General features: G+C 43.8%; 1 protein-coding gene across 1 annotated transcript in view; it reads left to right on the forward strand.

Annotated features, from left to right (window-relative positions):
• The window catches only part of LOC116945012 (ER degradation-enhancing alpha-mannosidase-like protein 3), a 50,641-nt gene extending 35,016 nt beyond the window's left edge, over window positions 1–15,625 (forward strand). The window contains exons 14-20 of the mRNA XM_032959062.2: window positions 947–1,112; window positions 1,579–1,733; window positions 4,108–4,273; window positions 5,059–5,247; window positions 5,994–6,159; window positions 8,638–8,820; window positions 8,938–15,625. Of these exons, the coding sequence (XP_032814953.1) occupies window positions 947–1,112; window positions 1,579–1,733; window positions 4,108–4,273; window positions 5,059–5,247; window positions 5,994–6,159; window positions 8,638–8,820; window positions 8,938–9,464 (1,552 nt within the window). The 3' untranslated portion in view covers window positions 9,465–15,625. The remainder of the gene's footprint in view (window positions 1–946; window positions 1,113–1,578; window positions 1,734–4,107; window positions 4,274–5,058; window positions 5,248–5,993; window positions 6,160–8,637; window positions 8,821–8,937) is intronic.
• Window positions 15,626–16,536: the final 911 nt, after the last annotated feature.

Raw genomic sequence — 16,536 nt, forward strand, 5'->3', positions numbered from 1 at the left:
ATATAAACGTCATTTAGGCAGTTTTAGAAATGCGAGTGTGTTAAACGGTTATTGTCGTCAGACGCCTATAATCCATAGACTTTGTGGTGACGGTGGATTAAACTGAGAGGGTTTGTGCGAGATGGCCACTTTGAGGACAGTGAGACGCGCCCGTAAGGAAAGCAGTACAGAAAGTAAAGGGGTGCTGCTGCCCCGTTGTAATGGGTTGGCACAGACTCTCACGTTCTTTGATTCCATCTGCCGGCACTGCAGTTGAAACAATGGTGCAAGTTTCTTAAATTCCCCCCCCCACCCCCCCGCGTCTGTCCACCCAGAAATATAAATGGGTGTGCACCACAGTTAATTTTTAACGGCAGCTTGCTTGTAGTTGGATAAAGTGTGGGCACCTTCTCCGTGAAGTCTGGCCAGCATGGAAGAGTAGGCCAAATACTCTCTAGAGGGGCATCTCTTGAGCTCTCTTTCGTGGAGTTCCTTTCTGCCGCCAGTGGCATGAGGAAGTGATTCCATTGTTGCACCTTTATCTTTTCAGATAAACTTTGCTGCTCACATATCCGTGTGAAGCTTGAGTTATCCGGTTGTATGCATTGGGTTTTCATGGCACTTCATTTTCCGCGCGCACAAAATGCGTGAAGAGCAATTGGCACAACATCCCAAGCGCACTGGTTGCTCCAGGAAAACGAGGCTTTTGTGCACATCATTAACTGTAGCACACATTGTAGTGGTACCCAGATGTCAATGATCAAGATCGAAGAGCATATGGTGGGATAATGACAGCAAGACTTTGGAGTTTGTGTATAGACTACATCAGTTAGGTCTACCAAAAGGGAAGGGGTTATGGCAAGCTGTGGTGGCATAAACAACCTTGATTGGGATGACACCATGACCGTACCTACTTTTAATATTTAAATCTCTCTCAATGTTTGCTTTTGCTGCGCGATCCCCACAGTATGGACTCGTTTTTCCTGGCCGAGATGTTCAAGTACTTGTACCTGCTGTTTGCGGAGAAAGAAGACCTGGTGTTTGACATCGAGGCCTACGTGTTCACCACAGAGGCTCACCTGCTACCCCTCTCACTGTCCGTCAGCAACGCCAACAACAGCCGCAACAGCACGGTGAGGCCCCGGTTAGTCTTATAGCTTCCCCAGCTATTACGCCTACAATGTGAATTTACATAGTGGCTTCAGATGGATAATGGGCCAGCATCTCAGGCTGGATTATTTGTAACACGTTTATTATGGTTGGTCAGGTATTCTTTCTTGGATAAAGAATGTTTTATTATATCTGACTTAATGGGACTATTTGCAACACACACTTTGCTATTCAAAGGCTACAAATAAAAATGCTGATCATTGGTTGGCTCACCACAGCATTTCTGTGTGGTAATAGCTGTGGGAAAATTCACTGTCCATATGGAATTGTAGATTTTTCCATCACCGGCACAGGGCCGCCAACAGAGATTTTCTGCACCCCATAATTTATTCGAGCATTGACCCGCTTTAGACTTTTGTTAGAATCTTATTTGTTGACAGCCTCGCCGTCGCCTGACACTCTTACCGCCCCCGGAATCTCCCTCTGCAGGGCAATGCGTTCGCCAATTCGGACGATGGAAGCTCCGACTGGGCTTGCCCCAACTCGCAGGTGCTCTTCCCAAATGACCCCACCTTTGCCCAGACGCTCCGCGAGCCGTTCAAGAACGTCGTGGATGAAGTTTGCCCAAAGCCAAAGCAGCAACAGTAAGGACCGTCATCCCCTCTCTCTGTGGTTACAACACGAAATATTGCCCAGTTTTGGAAAGTTTCCTGGGGAGATTGAGACATTTTATTCGGGAACTTCACTATGCTCAGCTACAAAGTTGCACTTAATCGGTCCATGGTGATGAACAGACTCGTGTCATTAGCATAAGTGGATTGACAGAGGGTTCTAGATACGATATTTTGATCATTTGCTAAGGGGTTAATTATCACTCGGCATGACTCAATTTTCTGATTGTCTGATTGAAATACCACAGTCTCTATTATAATTTTTGAAATGCAAATACTGTATTGTGTAGTCAAATCGAAAATATTGTCAATGAGTGAGTGACAGCGCTCATCTATGTTAGTTGAGCTGAACTAGGATTGTAGATTTCACATTCCTGTGGTAGGGACAGGTCTCCCAACAGTTGAACTACTCTTATATAGCATTTTATCACTATCGTGATTTTCTAATGCAGGATAACTCAAATTGCAATAGATGCCCTTATAAAGCACACCATTAAACAGCAACCCATCATACATTTTAACAAGGAACCCAGGATGATTATTTGAGGCATTGTTAGCACATTTAAACCTCTTAAAGCCAGACTAATTGGGGAGATGGCTTCCCAGTTACGTGTAATGTCTAGCATTCTATAAGTAATGATTGTCTGTACAGTTAAATTATATTCAGATGCGATGAACAACTAACATCTTTAATTTACACTAAATAAGTGTTATCTATTTTTAAAAAAATCTCACGTTATAAAACTAAAAGTACACGATTCTACAGTTTAATCTGAGCCACCATCACTGTGCAGTAGAGGTGAAAGGCTCAGGTTCACTGGCTGTGGAAGGCTTAAGAGCTTGATGGGTTGGAGAGTTTTTTTGTGTCTATCAAATCAGAATCTATCAGAATCTTTATTTGGACTGGAGGAATCTCAAGAGCTATGAAGCTCTTAATCACAAATGTCGAGTATGGGCGGGTCAACGAGTCACAATCTGTAAACGGTGAGCGAAGAGAGAGCCCGAACAAAGCACGTGGACGACCGAGGCGTCCAAGCGAACGGGTTCACCGAATTGCACGTGTGGGGGAGTCCACAAGAGTGGAGATAAGTGTATTTTGTAGCTTTAGACCGCTGGTGTACAAAACATGTGTCAATTGTAATTGTTACAATTGTTGGGGATAGTATCATGCATTTCCTAGTGGTGATAAGTTCATTTAGAATTTCCTATATAGGGTTAGCATAGAGCTTTATGAATGGATGCCATTAGATTGAATTCAAAAACCTTGTCTGACCACATACATCTTAAATAGTTTGAAAGTGGTGCATTCGTTGGAGTTTTTTTTTTCCTTTTGAGTAAGCTGGAATTCTTACCGTGCATTCCAGCTTACTCAAGTCCAAATCAGGAGGTCTTACTGCAATGTGAACATTTCAAATAGACTATAAGAGAAAGAGGTTACATGGATGATGAGCTGAAGGGGGATAAGGAGCAGATTGGTAAGAGGTTTAAGACTGTTGCGGTGGCTTGGCTACAAGGTGCCGCCTCCAAAACAGGTAATGCATCGAACGTGTCAGCCCCTAAATTAACCTTGCACCGTGGGTCACATTGTCGTACGACGCTTGGCAAGTTCCCTGCCCGGGGGCGCTTGGTACGGGCCATGACACATCCGCACCGCTGCCTGGACCCTCCGCGAGCCATGCCCGAGCAGGGCACACGCGCCAGGTAGCGAGGCGATGCTCTGCTCAAGTTGCCCGTACCCGTAGCCCCACAGGGAAGTCATTGCAAGTGTTTGTTTTGTCGTCGTCATCATCATCATCGGCTGGCAACCTTTCCCTATTGCTGCATCAGATCGGTCACCATTAGATATACAGCGGGATTAAGCACACCGCGGTGTTCAATTCTCAGCCATGGTTAACGTGAATGGTGAGTGATATCTTGACCGGGTGCTGCCCCCAATCTGCTTCGTCATCCTGCTCTAACTAGCTTTGTTAAGTATGGTCACACAACTCCCACGACCTACGTGGTGTGCGGAGACATTTATGCAGCAGTGGATTGACAAAGGGCTGTAAAATTATTATAATTTCCCTACAATCGTCGTGCTTCTCTGGCTTATTAATCTCTCTAGCATTTCATCTTTGCTTTAGGTTCTTCTCCACTCGCATTTTCCATATTTCCCTTTGGCCTATTCTGGGTCTCATTAACTTATTTTGTTAATGTGTGTTTTGTTGTAGAGGAGAACCACCTCGTTGATCAGGGCTAATTCAGTGTAGCTATCTTGTGACAATCCACTCGGGCCATTTATTCGGTTACTGCCATATTTGTCCGACTGTGGGAGGTCGTCGGTCTGAGCGGTGGTCGTGTGGCGCAGGGATTCTCCGTCCCTGCCGGCAGCCAGCCCTGGGACTGAACCTCCTCTCCGGGCGCGAGACTTCCTGGCCACCAACCAGGAGCACGTGGACCTCCTCAAGAAGATGGGCATCAACATCATTCAGCTGCCGGACGGGAGGGTGCAGCTCGTGCATCACGCTTCTCAGGTTGGGTTGTGCGCTCTGCGGGGCTCGGGGAGCCCGGGGTCCTTCAGTCATCTTCAACAAAGCTCGCTTGTTTAGCATGCAGGCTTGCACCCCGCTTACGTCAAACAGTCGGTCGGTCAGATCGACGTTTTGACAAACCTGATGAAACACATCGGCCTCGACGATTTGTCCAATTGTTGGTAATAGAGAAGAAGCTGTGTTTCGCCAAAAATCTGACGCAAAGGAACGACTTGTAACAGTCGAATTGGGCTCCAAGTATGTCCGTGCTCAAATGAGAAGTTGGCCGTTACTCATCATTGGTGATGTCAAGTCCGTGATGTAAATTCCAAATTATTGTGGCAGAGCCCTCTCTCTCTCCCAGAGAATGATGACTGGTGACTTCTCACAATGGTACTAATTTAAATGTTCCTCCCATTTAGTAACAGTGTTATATGTATGTTATGTATATTTAAAGATTATTTATTACGTAGAAAACAGGATCCTGTGCCAATCAGTAGGTTTATAAACACTATACAGGTGTATGTATTCAACGCTTCTCAATGTGTTGCGGCAGACTTGGATTTATTGTAGAAATCCTATATGCCTCTAAAACAGTCTTGTCAAAGGTCCAATTTTTTGCTCTGTGAGAATACCTTTTTGTATACTTTAAGTTTCTATACATCATGTATGAACTCGTACGTATTTCTGTATACCGTAGTGTGTTGATTTGATTGTGACCTTCGGGATTGGAATGCGTTGAGTAATAATAAACGAACGAATGCGCGTCGTCTGTGCTCAATCTACAGGCCGCAAACTCGCGGGACGCGGCGGACGGCCTCCGCTTCATGCAGGAGATGATGGACCTGTCCAACCAGCAGAAGGAGGACCTGCCGCCCCGCGTCGTGCAGATCATGTCTCCCCCGTTCCTCGGGCGGATGGTTTTGACTGCTGGGCCTGCGCAGTTCGGAGTGGACCTTGCCATTGTGGAAAAAGGGGTGAGCGGCATGACCTTTGTTCTTGCTTTTTTGTTTGCTTTGCCGACCGGCTTATATTGTTCTGACTTTTGGAATGTGTGTACACTGAACCGAGCATCATCGGAGTTCATATATATATCGTCATCGTAATAATTTTCATTATTAGTTATATATTTTGATATGTATATGCAGTAATCCAGATGAGCGGTGCTGTGGTCTGAGTACTGGACTCACAATTTGAAGTCCTTGTTATAAGTTAACTTGGCCCATCATCTTGTCCTGGTTAAGAAAATGGATACCACTTTTTGGAAAATCAACGAATAGTGTTTATCATGTAAAGAGACTGGCCCATCATAGGAATGTGATATTACTACCAGGGCCTTCAATGCAGATGAGATGAGTTTGCTTCTGAAGTCAACTCGTGAGCTATGCCACTCCAAACTAAACTAGTACCGCTTTCCACACAAAACCTTGGCTTTTTATTAGGAAGCCACTGGAGATATGCACTTTTAAATTGAAAATTAATTTCTGTAGAACCTGCTTTCTATGTTTAGTTTGTTTTCCTTCCCCCGCACCTCTGATAAGCACGGTTGGCGCCATACGGTGCGAAAGAATTTCAAAATACATACAACACATTACCTTCATGCTCTTTGAGTTCCTTCACAAAGTCATCGGGACAATAATCCTTAAACCCTAGCGAACTTTACATCTCACACTCTCCCGCCTCTCCCGTTGCTCCCTCGCGACGCGCGCTCCTCCATCACAAGGTGCAAGCACTGGTGGCAGTGGGGGAGCCCTTAAGCGGGTGCTCGGAGTTGGTGAACGGCGACGCTGTCGTAGGAAAGATCGCGCTGCTGCAGCGGGGCCAGTGCATGTTCGCGGAGAAGGCGCGCAACGTGCAGCTCGCGGGCGGCGTCGGAACCATTATCATTGGTGAGTCGCAGCCACGTTCGCCAACTGTTCGCTCGTGCGCCTCCGATGGGCACGGCTGGCTTCGTACGGTGTGAAATAAGTTAAATGTACTACAGTGACGTTTCGCTAATCAGCATGACCGCGATCAGTCGATCGTGATTTTAGAATCCAGTTTGAAATGTTCTCTGCCTTACCAAAGACGATGCACCGTTTTATGTCTCTTGGCTTATTTGGCCGAGTGCCACTGCAATAACAGAACGAAAATATCACAACGTGATGTGACAACGTCCATCCGTGGGAATGGCTTTGTGGCAATATTTCTCACATTTGAGGTCACACTTGTGAGACGTTCACGTTTAAAGCAGGAAGGTAGTATAGCAAGTAGGTGGTTGAGTGTTACCCCCTCTTGTGCATAAGTTTCCTCTGGGCAATTGCAGTTTTATTCACACACGGCAGTATTTAAAACATAATTAGCCGAACATCTTGAGCAATACCTCTTGTATAAGAATCTTGAGGCTCATTGAGGCATTTCTGGGCAAATAAGTACGGTATTATTCTTGACTGTTATAAGATAGGTGGCTGAGACTCGAGTAACATTTGTGTCACTGTATGGGTGAAAAAGCTGGATTTAACAAAGTAACCAAGAAAGAGGCTCCTGGCCCTTGCATTCTGAGCATCCTAAGAATGTCATGGCAACTCTGAAGGTCAGAATAGAGCTTGACAGGACATCGCTGTACATGTGAGTATGAAGAGTTGATTGCAATGTGTGGGTCACGGTGCTGAGATGTGAGCTCCCTCACCTGCTATGCAGGAGGTCGTTGGTTCGATCGTGTCCCTGATGCCTGTATATTTGGAATTTGCGTGGTCTTTCTCCCCACGGTGTCACGTGGATTTTTCTCCAGGTCCTCCGGTTTTTCCCTCCAAATTTAGAAAATTGTGTTTGTGAGAGCATTTGGCTGCTATACATTTCCATATGATAAGCCACTTCGCTGAGCTATCATTTATGGCCAGGTCGCTTCTGAAAAAGAGCTCTCTAGCTCAGTGGGCCTTACCTGGTTAAATACAAATAGGTAATTTCTGACCGAATTCGCGAGCACAAATCAGATTTGAAACACGGCAGAACAAATTCTTCGGCCGTGGCTGATCATTGTCTCAACACAGCGGGTTCTCATGACATTGTTTTCTCCGATACCAAAGTACTATGCAAACCTCCCGGTTATTACCAAAGATTTGCCCATGAGGCCATCCAGATATACAAACATAGACACAAATTCAACCGAGAGGATGGTTTTAAATTAAGCAACCACTGGAAAGATGTCATAAACCAAGTTAAAACTTCAGCTACCTTATAAGTGCACAGCCTTTTTTTTTTAACCATTTTTCATTGCCCCCGTGCAGTGAACCACCGCTTCCCCCGAACCCTCAACATAACAAAAGACGGATTAACTTAGCCTCGTCGTGGCTCCTCGCTTGGCTCCTCCCCCCCACCTTAACCATAGCCCCGCAACGCCGTCGTGGCTCCTTGCTTGGCTCCTCCCCCCACCTTAACCTTAGCCCCGCACGCCGTCGTGGCTCCTTGCTTGGCTCCTCCCCCCCCACCTTAATCTTAGCCCCGCACCCCATCAATGTCCCCTGCTTGGCTCCTCCCCCCCACCTTAACCTTAGCCCCGCACCCCATCAATGTCCCCTGCTTGGCTCCTCCCCCCCACCTTAACCTGTATATAAGCTCGAGGGTCTCAGAGCTCACCACTTGATGCAGCTACCTTGCTGTGACTGTTCCACCTGAAGACGGAAGCTTGTGTTGCCTCCGAAACGTCGTGATTTGATTTAGTTGTTTTCTTTTATTTAGATTTTGTTTTATCTACGTGACTTTACCGAAAAAACCAAAGCGTATGAATCCTTGCAGTCACGAAAGCTTCAAATCTAGAACAAATAGGTAAATTAAGTAGATACATGTGAAGATGACGGAGGGCACGTCACTAAGATAAGCACCTAATGATGAAACCTAAATCAGACACAGCCTTGAAAAGTTAATTCTTATGCTCATGATATGTCAACTCAGTATTAAATCCTGTCTTTGAGAATCATATACTCCGATTATCACAGTTGGCTACGTACGGTGCGAAAGAAGTTCTACATAATACTCTTTTTGCAAATTATAGGTATGTTTTACCTGTAGGCGAATACAATGAACTAAGCAACGAGACTAACATTACAAGTGATGGTACTAATGAGACAAATAAATATGATTTAATATAATCATTACATTCATTGCATTGTGGTGGGCGGGTGAATTGTTAAATGTCTAGTAAAAGCAGACCTAAGTCTCGTGTTGACCGTGTGACAGTTCCATGGTCTGGTGGACAAAAATGAAACAACTATTAATTTTCACATTGTCAACAATACTGACCATGATCTCTTGACCTTGTCCGATCAATTCCACGCCATTGCTGCTGCTGCTAACCCTGACCCGTAATCTCTCACCCCTGCCCCACACAGATGACACAGAGGGCAGCAGCAGCGACACGGCACCGTTCTTCCAGATGGCGGGTGACGGCAAGAGCACGGACGATGTGGGCGTTCCTCTGCTCTTCCTCTTCCACAAGGAGGGACGCATCCTGCTTGAGGCCCTGGCCCGGGGCCCCCTCGAGGTTCTCTTGGCAAGCCGTGCCCAGCCTCTCGGTGAGAATGCGCACCACCCACCCACCAACCCACCAACCCACTCACGAAATATGAAACTTTCCTTTGACTTTTGACTGTGTCATGTGAAAGTGGCTGCCATGCATGCATTCCTTGCAGGTGGCAGCAAGGAAAATCAGCAAGGGGAAAGTGCCGAGCAGTCCGGAGAGATTTTGGCGCAGTGTGAAAACCACCAACTCTCGCGAACTCTGGACCTTGCCCATGCGGCCAATGCAGCGGCCAACCCCAGCGATGATGGTGCGCGGTCTGGCCAGCAAGATCAGGAATTACCCGCAGAGGACGCAGGGAGGCCCAGGAGAGAGTCCGAGGAAGGCGATGGTGAAAATGACTCTTCTGTGATAACCTGTGACGAGAGGCACGCGGCTTGTGATACCGACACAGATGGCGATGGCACAAACGAAGGAGTAGGTGGTGGCGGTGGTGGCAGCTGTGACGGTGGAGATTGTGGCGGTGATCGTGGTGATGCTGACGGTTCGGCAGAAGAGGTTGATAGGATAGAATCATCGAGTGAGGAGCTGGACTCAGACTCTGAGAAAGATCCCACCGAGAATTCAAGCGATTCCGTGGGCAGTGACTGGACAGAGGAGTTAGAAGCTTTCGCGGAGTATGCAAGAGACGAATTATGACACCCGCAAGGAACGTCGCGGTTTGCACAGGACCTTGTTTCCTATAATACTTACAACTGTTCCAAATAATGGTTTACCATTGTATCTCAGGGCTGTCTTAGGATTTAAGGCTGGATGCAATGTTGCCACTGATTGGTGGTAGAGGAAAAAAAAAATAGAGGAGATATTTTCTTTCTCATCGGTGGTGACTTTGTAAGTATTATCTTCCAATCCGAATTAAGAGGTAACCGCGTGATTTCCCCCCCCCCACCCCGAAAGCATTGTGTATAATATTGTACAGTGCTCTTTGTAGCATCGCAAATGTGATAAAATAAAACGTGTAAATAGAGTTTTTTGTTCCAGATGAAAGATGCATTGAAAAGTTAAATTTTTAAGTAATGAGATTTGATTTCAAATGCATTCTCAGCAATTTTGTCTCATTTACATTGGAATGATTCTGTGCCTTTAAACACCTGTCGTATGTATGCGAGTGCTGCACACGTGCGTTTGTGCCTCGCGGTGTTGTGTTGTCACACAGGTACTGTGCGGTTCATGAGCGAGCAACGTGATGCGGTGGAGACACGTGTACGTGCGTTCGCTTTGTATTGAGCTCAATGAACTCCTTGCTGTGCCATGCCAATATGAATGCACGGAAATGCTGTTGGGATGTGACGAAACGCCTCCATTGTCAGTGGTGACCGGATGGCCTAATGGTCAGTGTATGCTTCTCACACTGAGCCAGCTTGCAAGGTGTCTAATGTTGCTTGTGAAAGGATCACTCCACAAACAAGCATTGTGGTGGCACTTATGCCAACAGATGGCCCTCAGCCAGCAGTGATAATTTCAACTATTACTAAATTATTAAAACAACTATTTTTATTTTACCAGGTAAGGCCCACTGAGTTGTACTTTATTAGATAAAGCACACTGAGATATTTAGCTATTTTTCAGAAGCCACAAATGGCTTATCATCACATGGAAATGTATAGCAGCCAAACTCTAAACACATGTTTGTAAATGTGGAGGGAACAACCGCAGGACATGGAGAAAAATCCACGTGACCACGGGGAGAGAACGCGCAAACTCTAAATATACAGGCGTTGAGGTCAATCAAACCCACAACCTGCATACCAGGCGCGGCAGGTAACATCTCGCCACTTTGACGCATAATTTCATATTCTTATGGCAGAGGCCAGTCCTTCCATACAACAACCAATGTTAACTGAATCGACCTTGTAGAGATGATGACCTAAGTTCACTCTTGATAGGGATGCAGCTAGCAACCCAGCAATTTCTTCAGAGTGATGAGAGGACTCTGTCTAATATGTACGATGAAGACCCGATCACATTTCTAATGGCTCACCAGTCAATGCTGTCATGGTCCAATTCCCATGGTGCAGATGACTAATATTACTCGTTTCACGTGTGGGTGTTTGCTACCTGCCACAGATGACCAACCCCACAGCCAAGTTTGCCACCGTGCTTTTAGACTGTACTGTGAATTATGGTCTATATATATATTAATTGAATATATATTTATGAGATTTGATGTCGTATTACTTGGCAAAAGGCATGAAATTAATTGAAATTAAATACTTCACCTGCTGGATTGAAATACACTGAGGAAGTTTATTGATTTTCTTTTTCAGTGTTTCCGTGAATTTATATTGTCTTGGTTCACTGCCAGCTGGGGCCAACAAAGCATACGTTTGTTTCCTCTGGCAGTTAAACAAGTGACTTGGTCCCTTGCATGTGGTTCAGTTCACGTCGTGCAGTGTGTAAGAGGCATTACGTTAACATTACACCGAGAGCTGATTGAGTGTTGTAGTCGGCACTATTAAAATTGGAAAATCACATTTTGGCAGAGAAACGATATGACACTTCGGTGAGTGGTTTGGGACTGACCGCCTAAGTTAAGGTCACTGCCCTCCCAATATTATCGAGTCTTGAATCGAATTTTGAAGCCCGTTTATGAGTCTTGTTTGAGCTCTTGTTACTCTTTTAAGAGCCGAGAGGTCAAAGACGACGCGGGATTTGCAGGTGCTTGCTTTGCTGCTGCTGCTGCTGCCACCAACACTATCATTGAAATACAATATGCAAGTGAACGAGCCTGCATTTGTATTAACCCTTTCCTTATGGCGTCCTTTGGGCTTCACTTTTACACACGTCCGCGAAATAGGAATGTGGATTTACTAAATGCCAGTAGGCACTGCACCGCATTAACTTTTGTAATGACGTTCCTTCTTAAATGATTGTCACAGTTGTGAAATATATTTCTGCGCAGCAACTGTTTTTCTCCATTGTAAAATGTGATGATTGGGTCTATGGAGTCTCAAGTGGGTTTTTATACGCGGAAATCATTACGGAGAGTCACAAAGTTTTCAGTGCAATTTGTATTTCTCTTCAAATTCATGTAACCAATTTAGAACCTTGTTCAAAAGCTTAACTATTTCCTTCAAACCTACAATGCAATACTGATGTCAAAATCAGTAGTCGGGAGGGGAAAACTAATTTTGAGATGCATGATAAAAATGTCAATTCCATAAAGCCAAATTGTACATTCTTTAAAAGAGATGACTGGTGTTTTAATGGACAGGTGTGTGATCAGTGCAACATTTCAAGTAAAAAAATCACTTGTTCAATTCGAAGTTTGAAAACAGCTGCATTGGCATGCGTTCTTATTTACATATGAATGGGGGCCAGGAATCTTAAAAGATGTTCCATGGTGACGCCAGCTTTCGAAGAATGGTGAATGAACGTGTAGATACATTATTTCAAGTCAACGATGTGAGGGTTTTCTGCTTAAAGACGGAGCTTATTTGTTGAATGTTGGAAATGATCCGTCAACCCTAAGTTACGCGGAGCCTGCAAAATTGCACAAAAATTTACCCCAGTTTAAAACTAGTGATTTCAGAGAATTCATAGAGGAGCATTTTTAGGTCTGGGTTATTTTTCGTTAACTTGTGTATACTATGATTAAATTAACTAAAGTATAGCACTTGCCACTATTTGGACCAACTTTTTTAATCGTAGCTAGGGACCAGTGTAAAATGGTTTGAAACAACTCATTAAGGGTTAGGTTTTGTAAGCACTACATTAGCCAGGAATTGACCTTGATCCCATTGCTGTTATCCACACTTCATATAGACTTAGCTTTAAAGTTGCATGTACATTTTAACATGAATTGTTACATATATGTAGAAATTTGCCTGACAGCACTTCTCACACGTATCAATAATTTAAACACATGAGATTTTAACTATTTAAGTATTCTTAATTTAGGAGTATGTGGTGTTGTAAATATGCAGGCTTTACTAAATGCTGACCTTCAACCCCGCCGACCTGTTCATCAACCAGTGTAACGTAATAATACCACATGCAAAATATCTCTAAAATTTGTTCATCCTGGTGTTGTAATTGTATCTGTTACAAATGGCAAACGGACAACTATCGCCAGTGTTTTAATCACAATTAAAAAAATTTACTTTTTTATGCCTATGCTGAAGAATGAAAGCTCACGTTTGCAAGTTTCAAATCACGTTGGTATCCTACATGTTCTATTTTAAATTGGTATGCGTTAAATTTGCTGACCCAACTATGCTGATGCATGTCTTTCTCCATCGTGAATATAAAATCATGATAAATGGAGACTTCCAAGACAAACTGTGTAGGAGGTAAAACGTCTCAATGGTCATGTCTGGCTGTACTCCAGACTCGTCCCAGCCAATCATGAAAGAAGGACGGTTCAGAATCAGAATATTAAATTATAATGGAGGAATCCTATGATCTATAAAGCTCTTTTCCACATGTCCAGTTGGGCCAGAGTAGAACGTTACAACATCGAACAAATACAGTTTTTCCTCGATGTGTTTTTAAAAAAACATGTGTTTATAGTTTGACTTAACTGATAGAATTGTCTGGTTATTCTTTTATCAAATGTCAAAACGTAAAATGATGAAAATGCCAAATATGTTTTTGTGTTTATTAATTTGATGTTTCTGTTATGTAACTACGAGGAATAGCTACGTGTTGCGGAACGTTCAGAGGTGTTAGTGCCATAATTGTTTCTAATTATTTATCAGGTGCATTAATGAACAACTGTTAATACGCACAATTGATACGTGCTTGATAACTCCAGCCTATGCTTAATTAGTAAATCAACAGGGTTGCATGCGGTAATCGGTGTGTGACAGAGGACTCAAGATTCCCTTTTAACATGGTACACCCCTAAATGCCTTTATTGCACATGTTACTAATATGTGGAATGTACCATTTGTGGGGAAGTCTCATCTCCGCCTGTCCATCCGTTGCATGCCCTGTTGGTTTTCCTCCACTTTGGTAAAATAATAACATTAAGCAAGAGTGCAATATATAATATCGTTATTGAACATTTTGTTGCTTATGAATTGCTTTCAATAGTCAGTTTGAGCTACTGGTGACGATAATGAGCTGCATTGTATGGGCTCGCATGCTTGAAAGTCTTGCCGCATCAACTCGGTGTGTTAACACAATGCTGATTTCATTTGAAAAGCACACCGATCCATTGATCTGTATTTTCTACAGATATCAGATCTACTCAACCATTCATGCAGTCAATGCAATGTGATTGTGGTATATTTGTGTAGCAGAAAAAAAGATGTTAATGTGGCTTTTGAGTGATGCTTTGGCTTCTGTATAAGTTGTTTTAAAAATGAAAACAAGAAAATGTGTTTATATTCCATGTATATTTTCTTTGGTTGATTTATCTCCCTTTTAATTGGGAATTATAACAAAGTGTGATATATGGTATTTAAGAGTTTATGTATATGGGTGTCTGCTTTACGTAAACAAAACTTTGTACATGACGTAGCTCAGTGTAATATGCAAGGCCTATCTGTTGTAGGCTTTACATATACTAAGAGTGATAACTTCTCGGATTACCATTGAAGCCCTTCTCTACGGTTTAGCTTGCCAAGGGTACCAAATATTGATTGCTGGAAATGATCGTTATCATAAGCCATACTGCCATAAATCGGTGCTGTGTCGATGCATTCCGTCGCACCCTCATACATCCCGATTACATCTGTTTAAAAAAATGCATATTTACATAACAGACTCCCAAGTCTGTGTATATATGTGTGTGATTGGAAGATGCTGTTCACGGTCCCGTAAGGGGGATGTGACTCATACACATTGCTTATGAAACTTCCTACCTGTTCAGATGAGTGGCTGGATGTAGCCTAAGGTACACAGCCTAAACATTCGTGTAATAACTGGCTAGGTGGCGCTGTGCTTAGCGCGCGCGACTTGTAAACAGAAGGTTGCTACTTCAAATCCTGGTCCGGGGTTGCGGGGTGGGTTAACTCATCCATTGGATTTTAAAATGAGTACTTCTTTGTGGGAAGTCAGCAGTGGTTGTCCTGTGGGATGACTGGTCCCCCCACCAAATAAATGCATCATTGTTCCACAATGCTCACGACCACAGGGTTTGGACACTGCTTGTTAAAATGGGGGCAAAATCATTGCCATTGTTTCCAGTGGCCAGCAAGCTCATCATTGAGCCAGTTTGCATTCACATTGCCGAGTCATGAGTGGGGAATTACCAACATGCCGTGGGAGTTTAAGACTCACAACTTTCAATAGTAGACCATTGTGTGCCCCCATATTGCAGGCAGATATTGGCCGTTGTAAAATTAGAAGCAAAAATATGACAGTAATATGCAACACTTCAAATGAATGAAACTTCTAATAGGGTACATTTTTGTTGCAGCAGTCAATTGATCGAGGTGGAGAGCTGGACCGTTGTGGGAAAAGTAAAGAGCACCTTAGTGCAAGTAGCTGTGTGCCCCACTGTCCATTGCATTTAAAGGGTGATCAATGAATACTGGTGGGAATTGTCTGACTCTGCTGGCAGTTAATGATGCAGCTGCATTTTGCAGTGTGTTATGGACGGGGCTTTTTCTCACATGGACTGGAAACGTAGTTTTATTGCCATATGTGTCTACAATTGCTGGGTTCCATTGCTTCCTTTACCACTTTATTTCGTGGCATATGACCTTCCCGCCTGGGATTGACTGTTTACTGTATTAATAACATACAATTAAAGTGTATTATAGTATATAATATGTACAGCTACTGTTTGTCTGGGATGTATTTTTTTCCCCAATGACTTGCAGCTTTAATAAACAAAAAATTACAACAAAGCATTTCAAAATTGTCATACAATGTGTGCGTGTATTGCTTCATGATGTGTCGAACAGAAAATATAACGTTGCTGTAAAGATTGTATTTAAACTGTAAAAAAACATTTTACCAGGTAAGGCCCACTAAGCTATTAAGCTTTTTTCAGAAGCGAGCTGTCCACAAATGATAGCTCATTGTGTGGCAATGTATAGCAGTCAAATACTCTAAACGCACGTTTCTAAATGTGGAGGGAAAACCCGGAGGACACGGAGAAATAGCCACGCGACCAAATATACAATCGTCAGGATCGGGATCGAACCCATGATCGACTTGTGCTCCACATGGCGAGGTAAATGGGCGCCCACAGTGGCAAGATGTTAACGACCTCGATGACGAAGACACGTAACCGAGTTGAAGCCACCATGATAAAAGGTCACTTATCGTCTCCCACCTCCGAGACACAAATCATCACATCTCCTGGCTTTGGCACGGTGGCGAGATGCTAACTCGCATGGTATACATGAGGTCGTGGGTTCGATCCCGATCCTGACGCCCGTGGTCGCGTGTATTTTTCTCCGAGTTTTCCGATTTTTTTTCTCCATTTAGAAACATGCGTTTAGAGTATTTGATAACCTGCCACTTCGTTGAGCTATCATTTGTGGCCAGGTCGCTTCTGAAAAAGAGCTATATAGCTCAGTGGGCCTTACCTGGTAAAATAAAAAAAATAGTTTAGTTTTAATAGTTTAGTAATAATTTAAATTGTCACTGCTGGCTAAGGACCATTTGTTGGCACAAGTGCCACTACAATGCCTGTTTGTGGAGTGATCCTTTCACAAGCAACATTCGACACCTTCCAAGCTGACTTAGCGTGAGAAGCATACACTGACCATTAGGCCATCCGATCACCACTGACAATGGAGGTGTTTCGACA

The sequence above is a fragment of the Petromyzon marinus genome, chromosome 22 (assembly GCF_048934315.1).
Source record: "Petromyzon marinus isolate PM22_M1 ecotype Great Lakes invasive population chromosome 22, UKy_Petmar_22M1.pri1.0, whole genome shotgun sequence".
Classification (NCBI taxonomy): domain Eukaryota; kingdom Metazoa; phylum Chordata; class Hyperoartia; order Petromyzontiformes; family Petromyzontidae; genus Petromyzon; species Petromyzon marinus.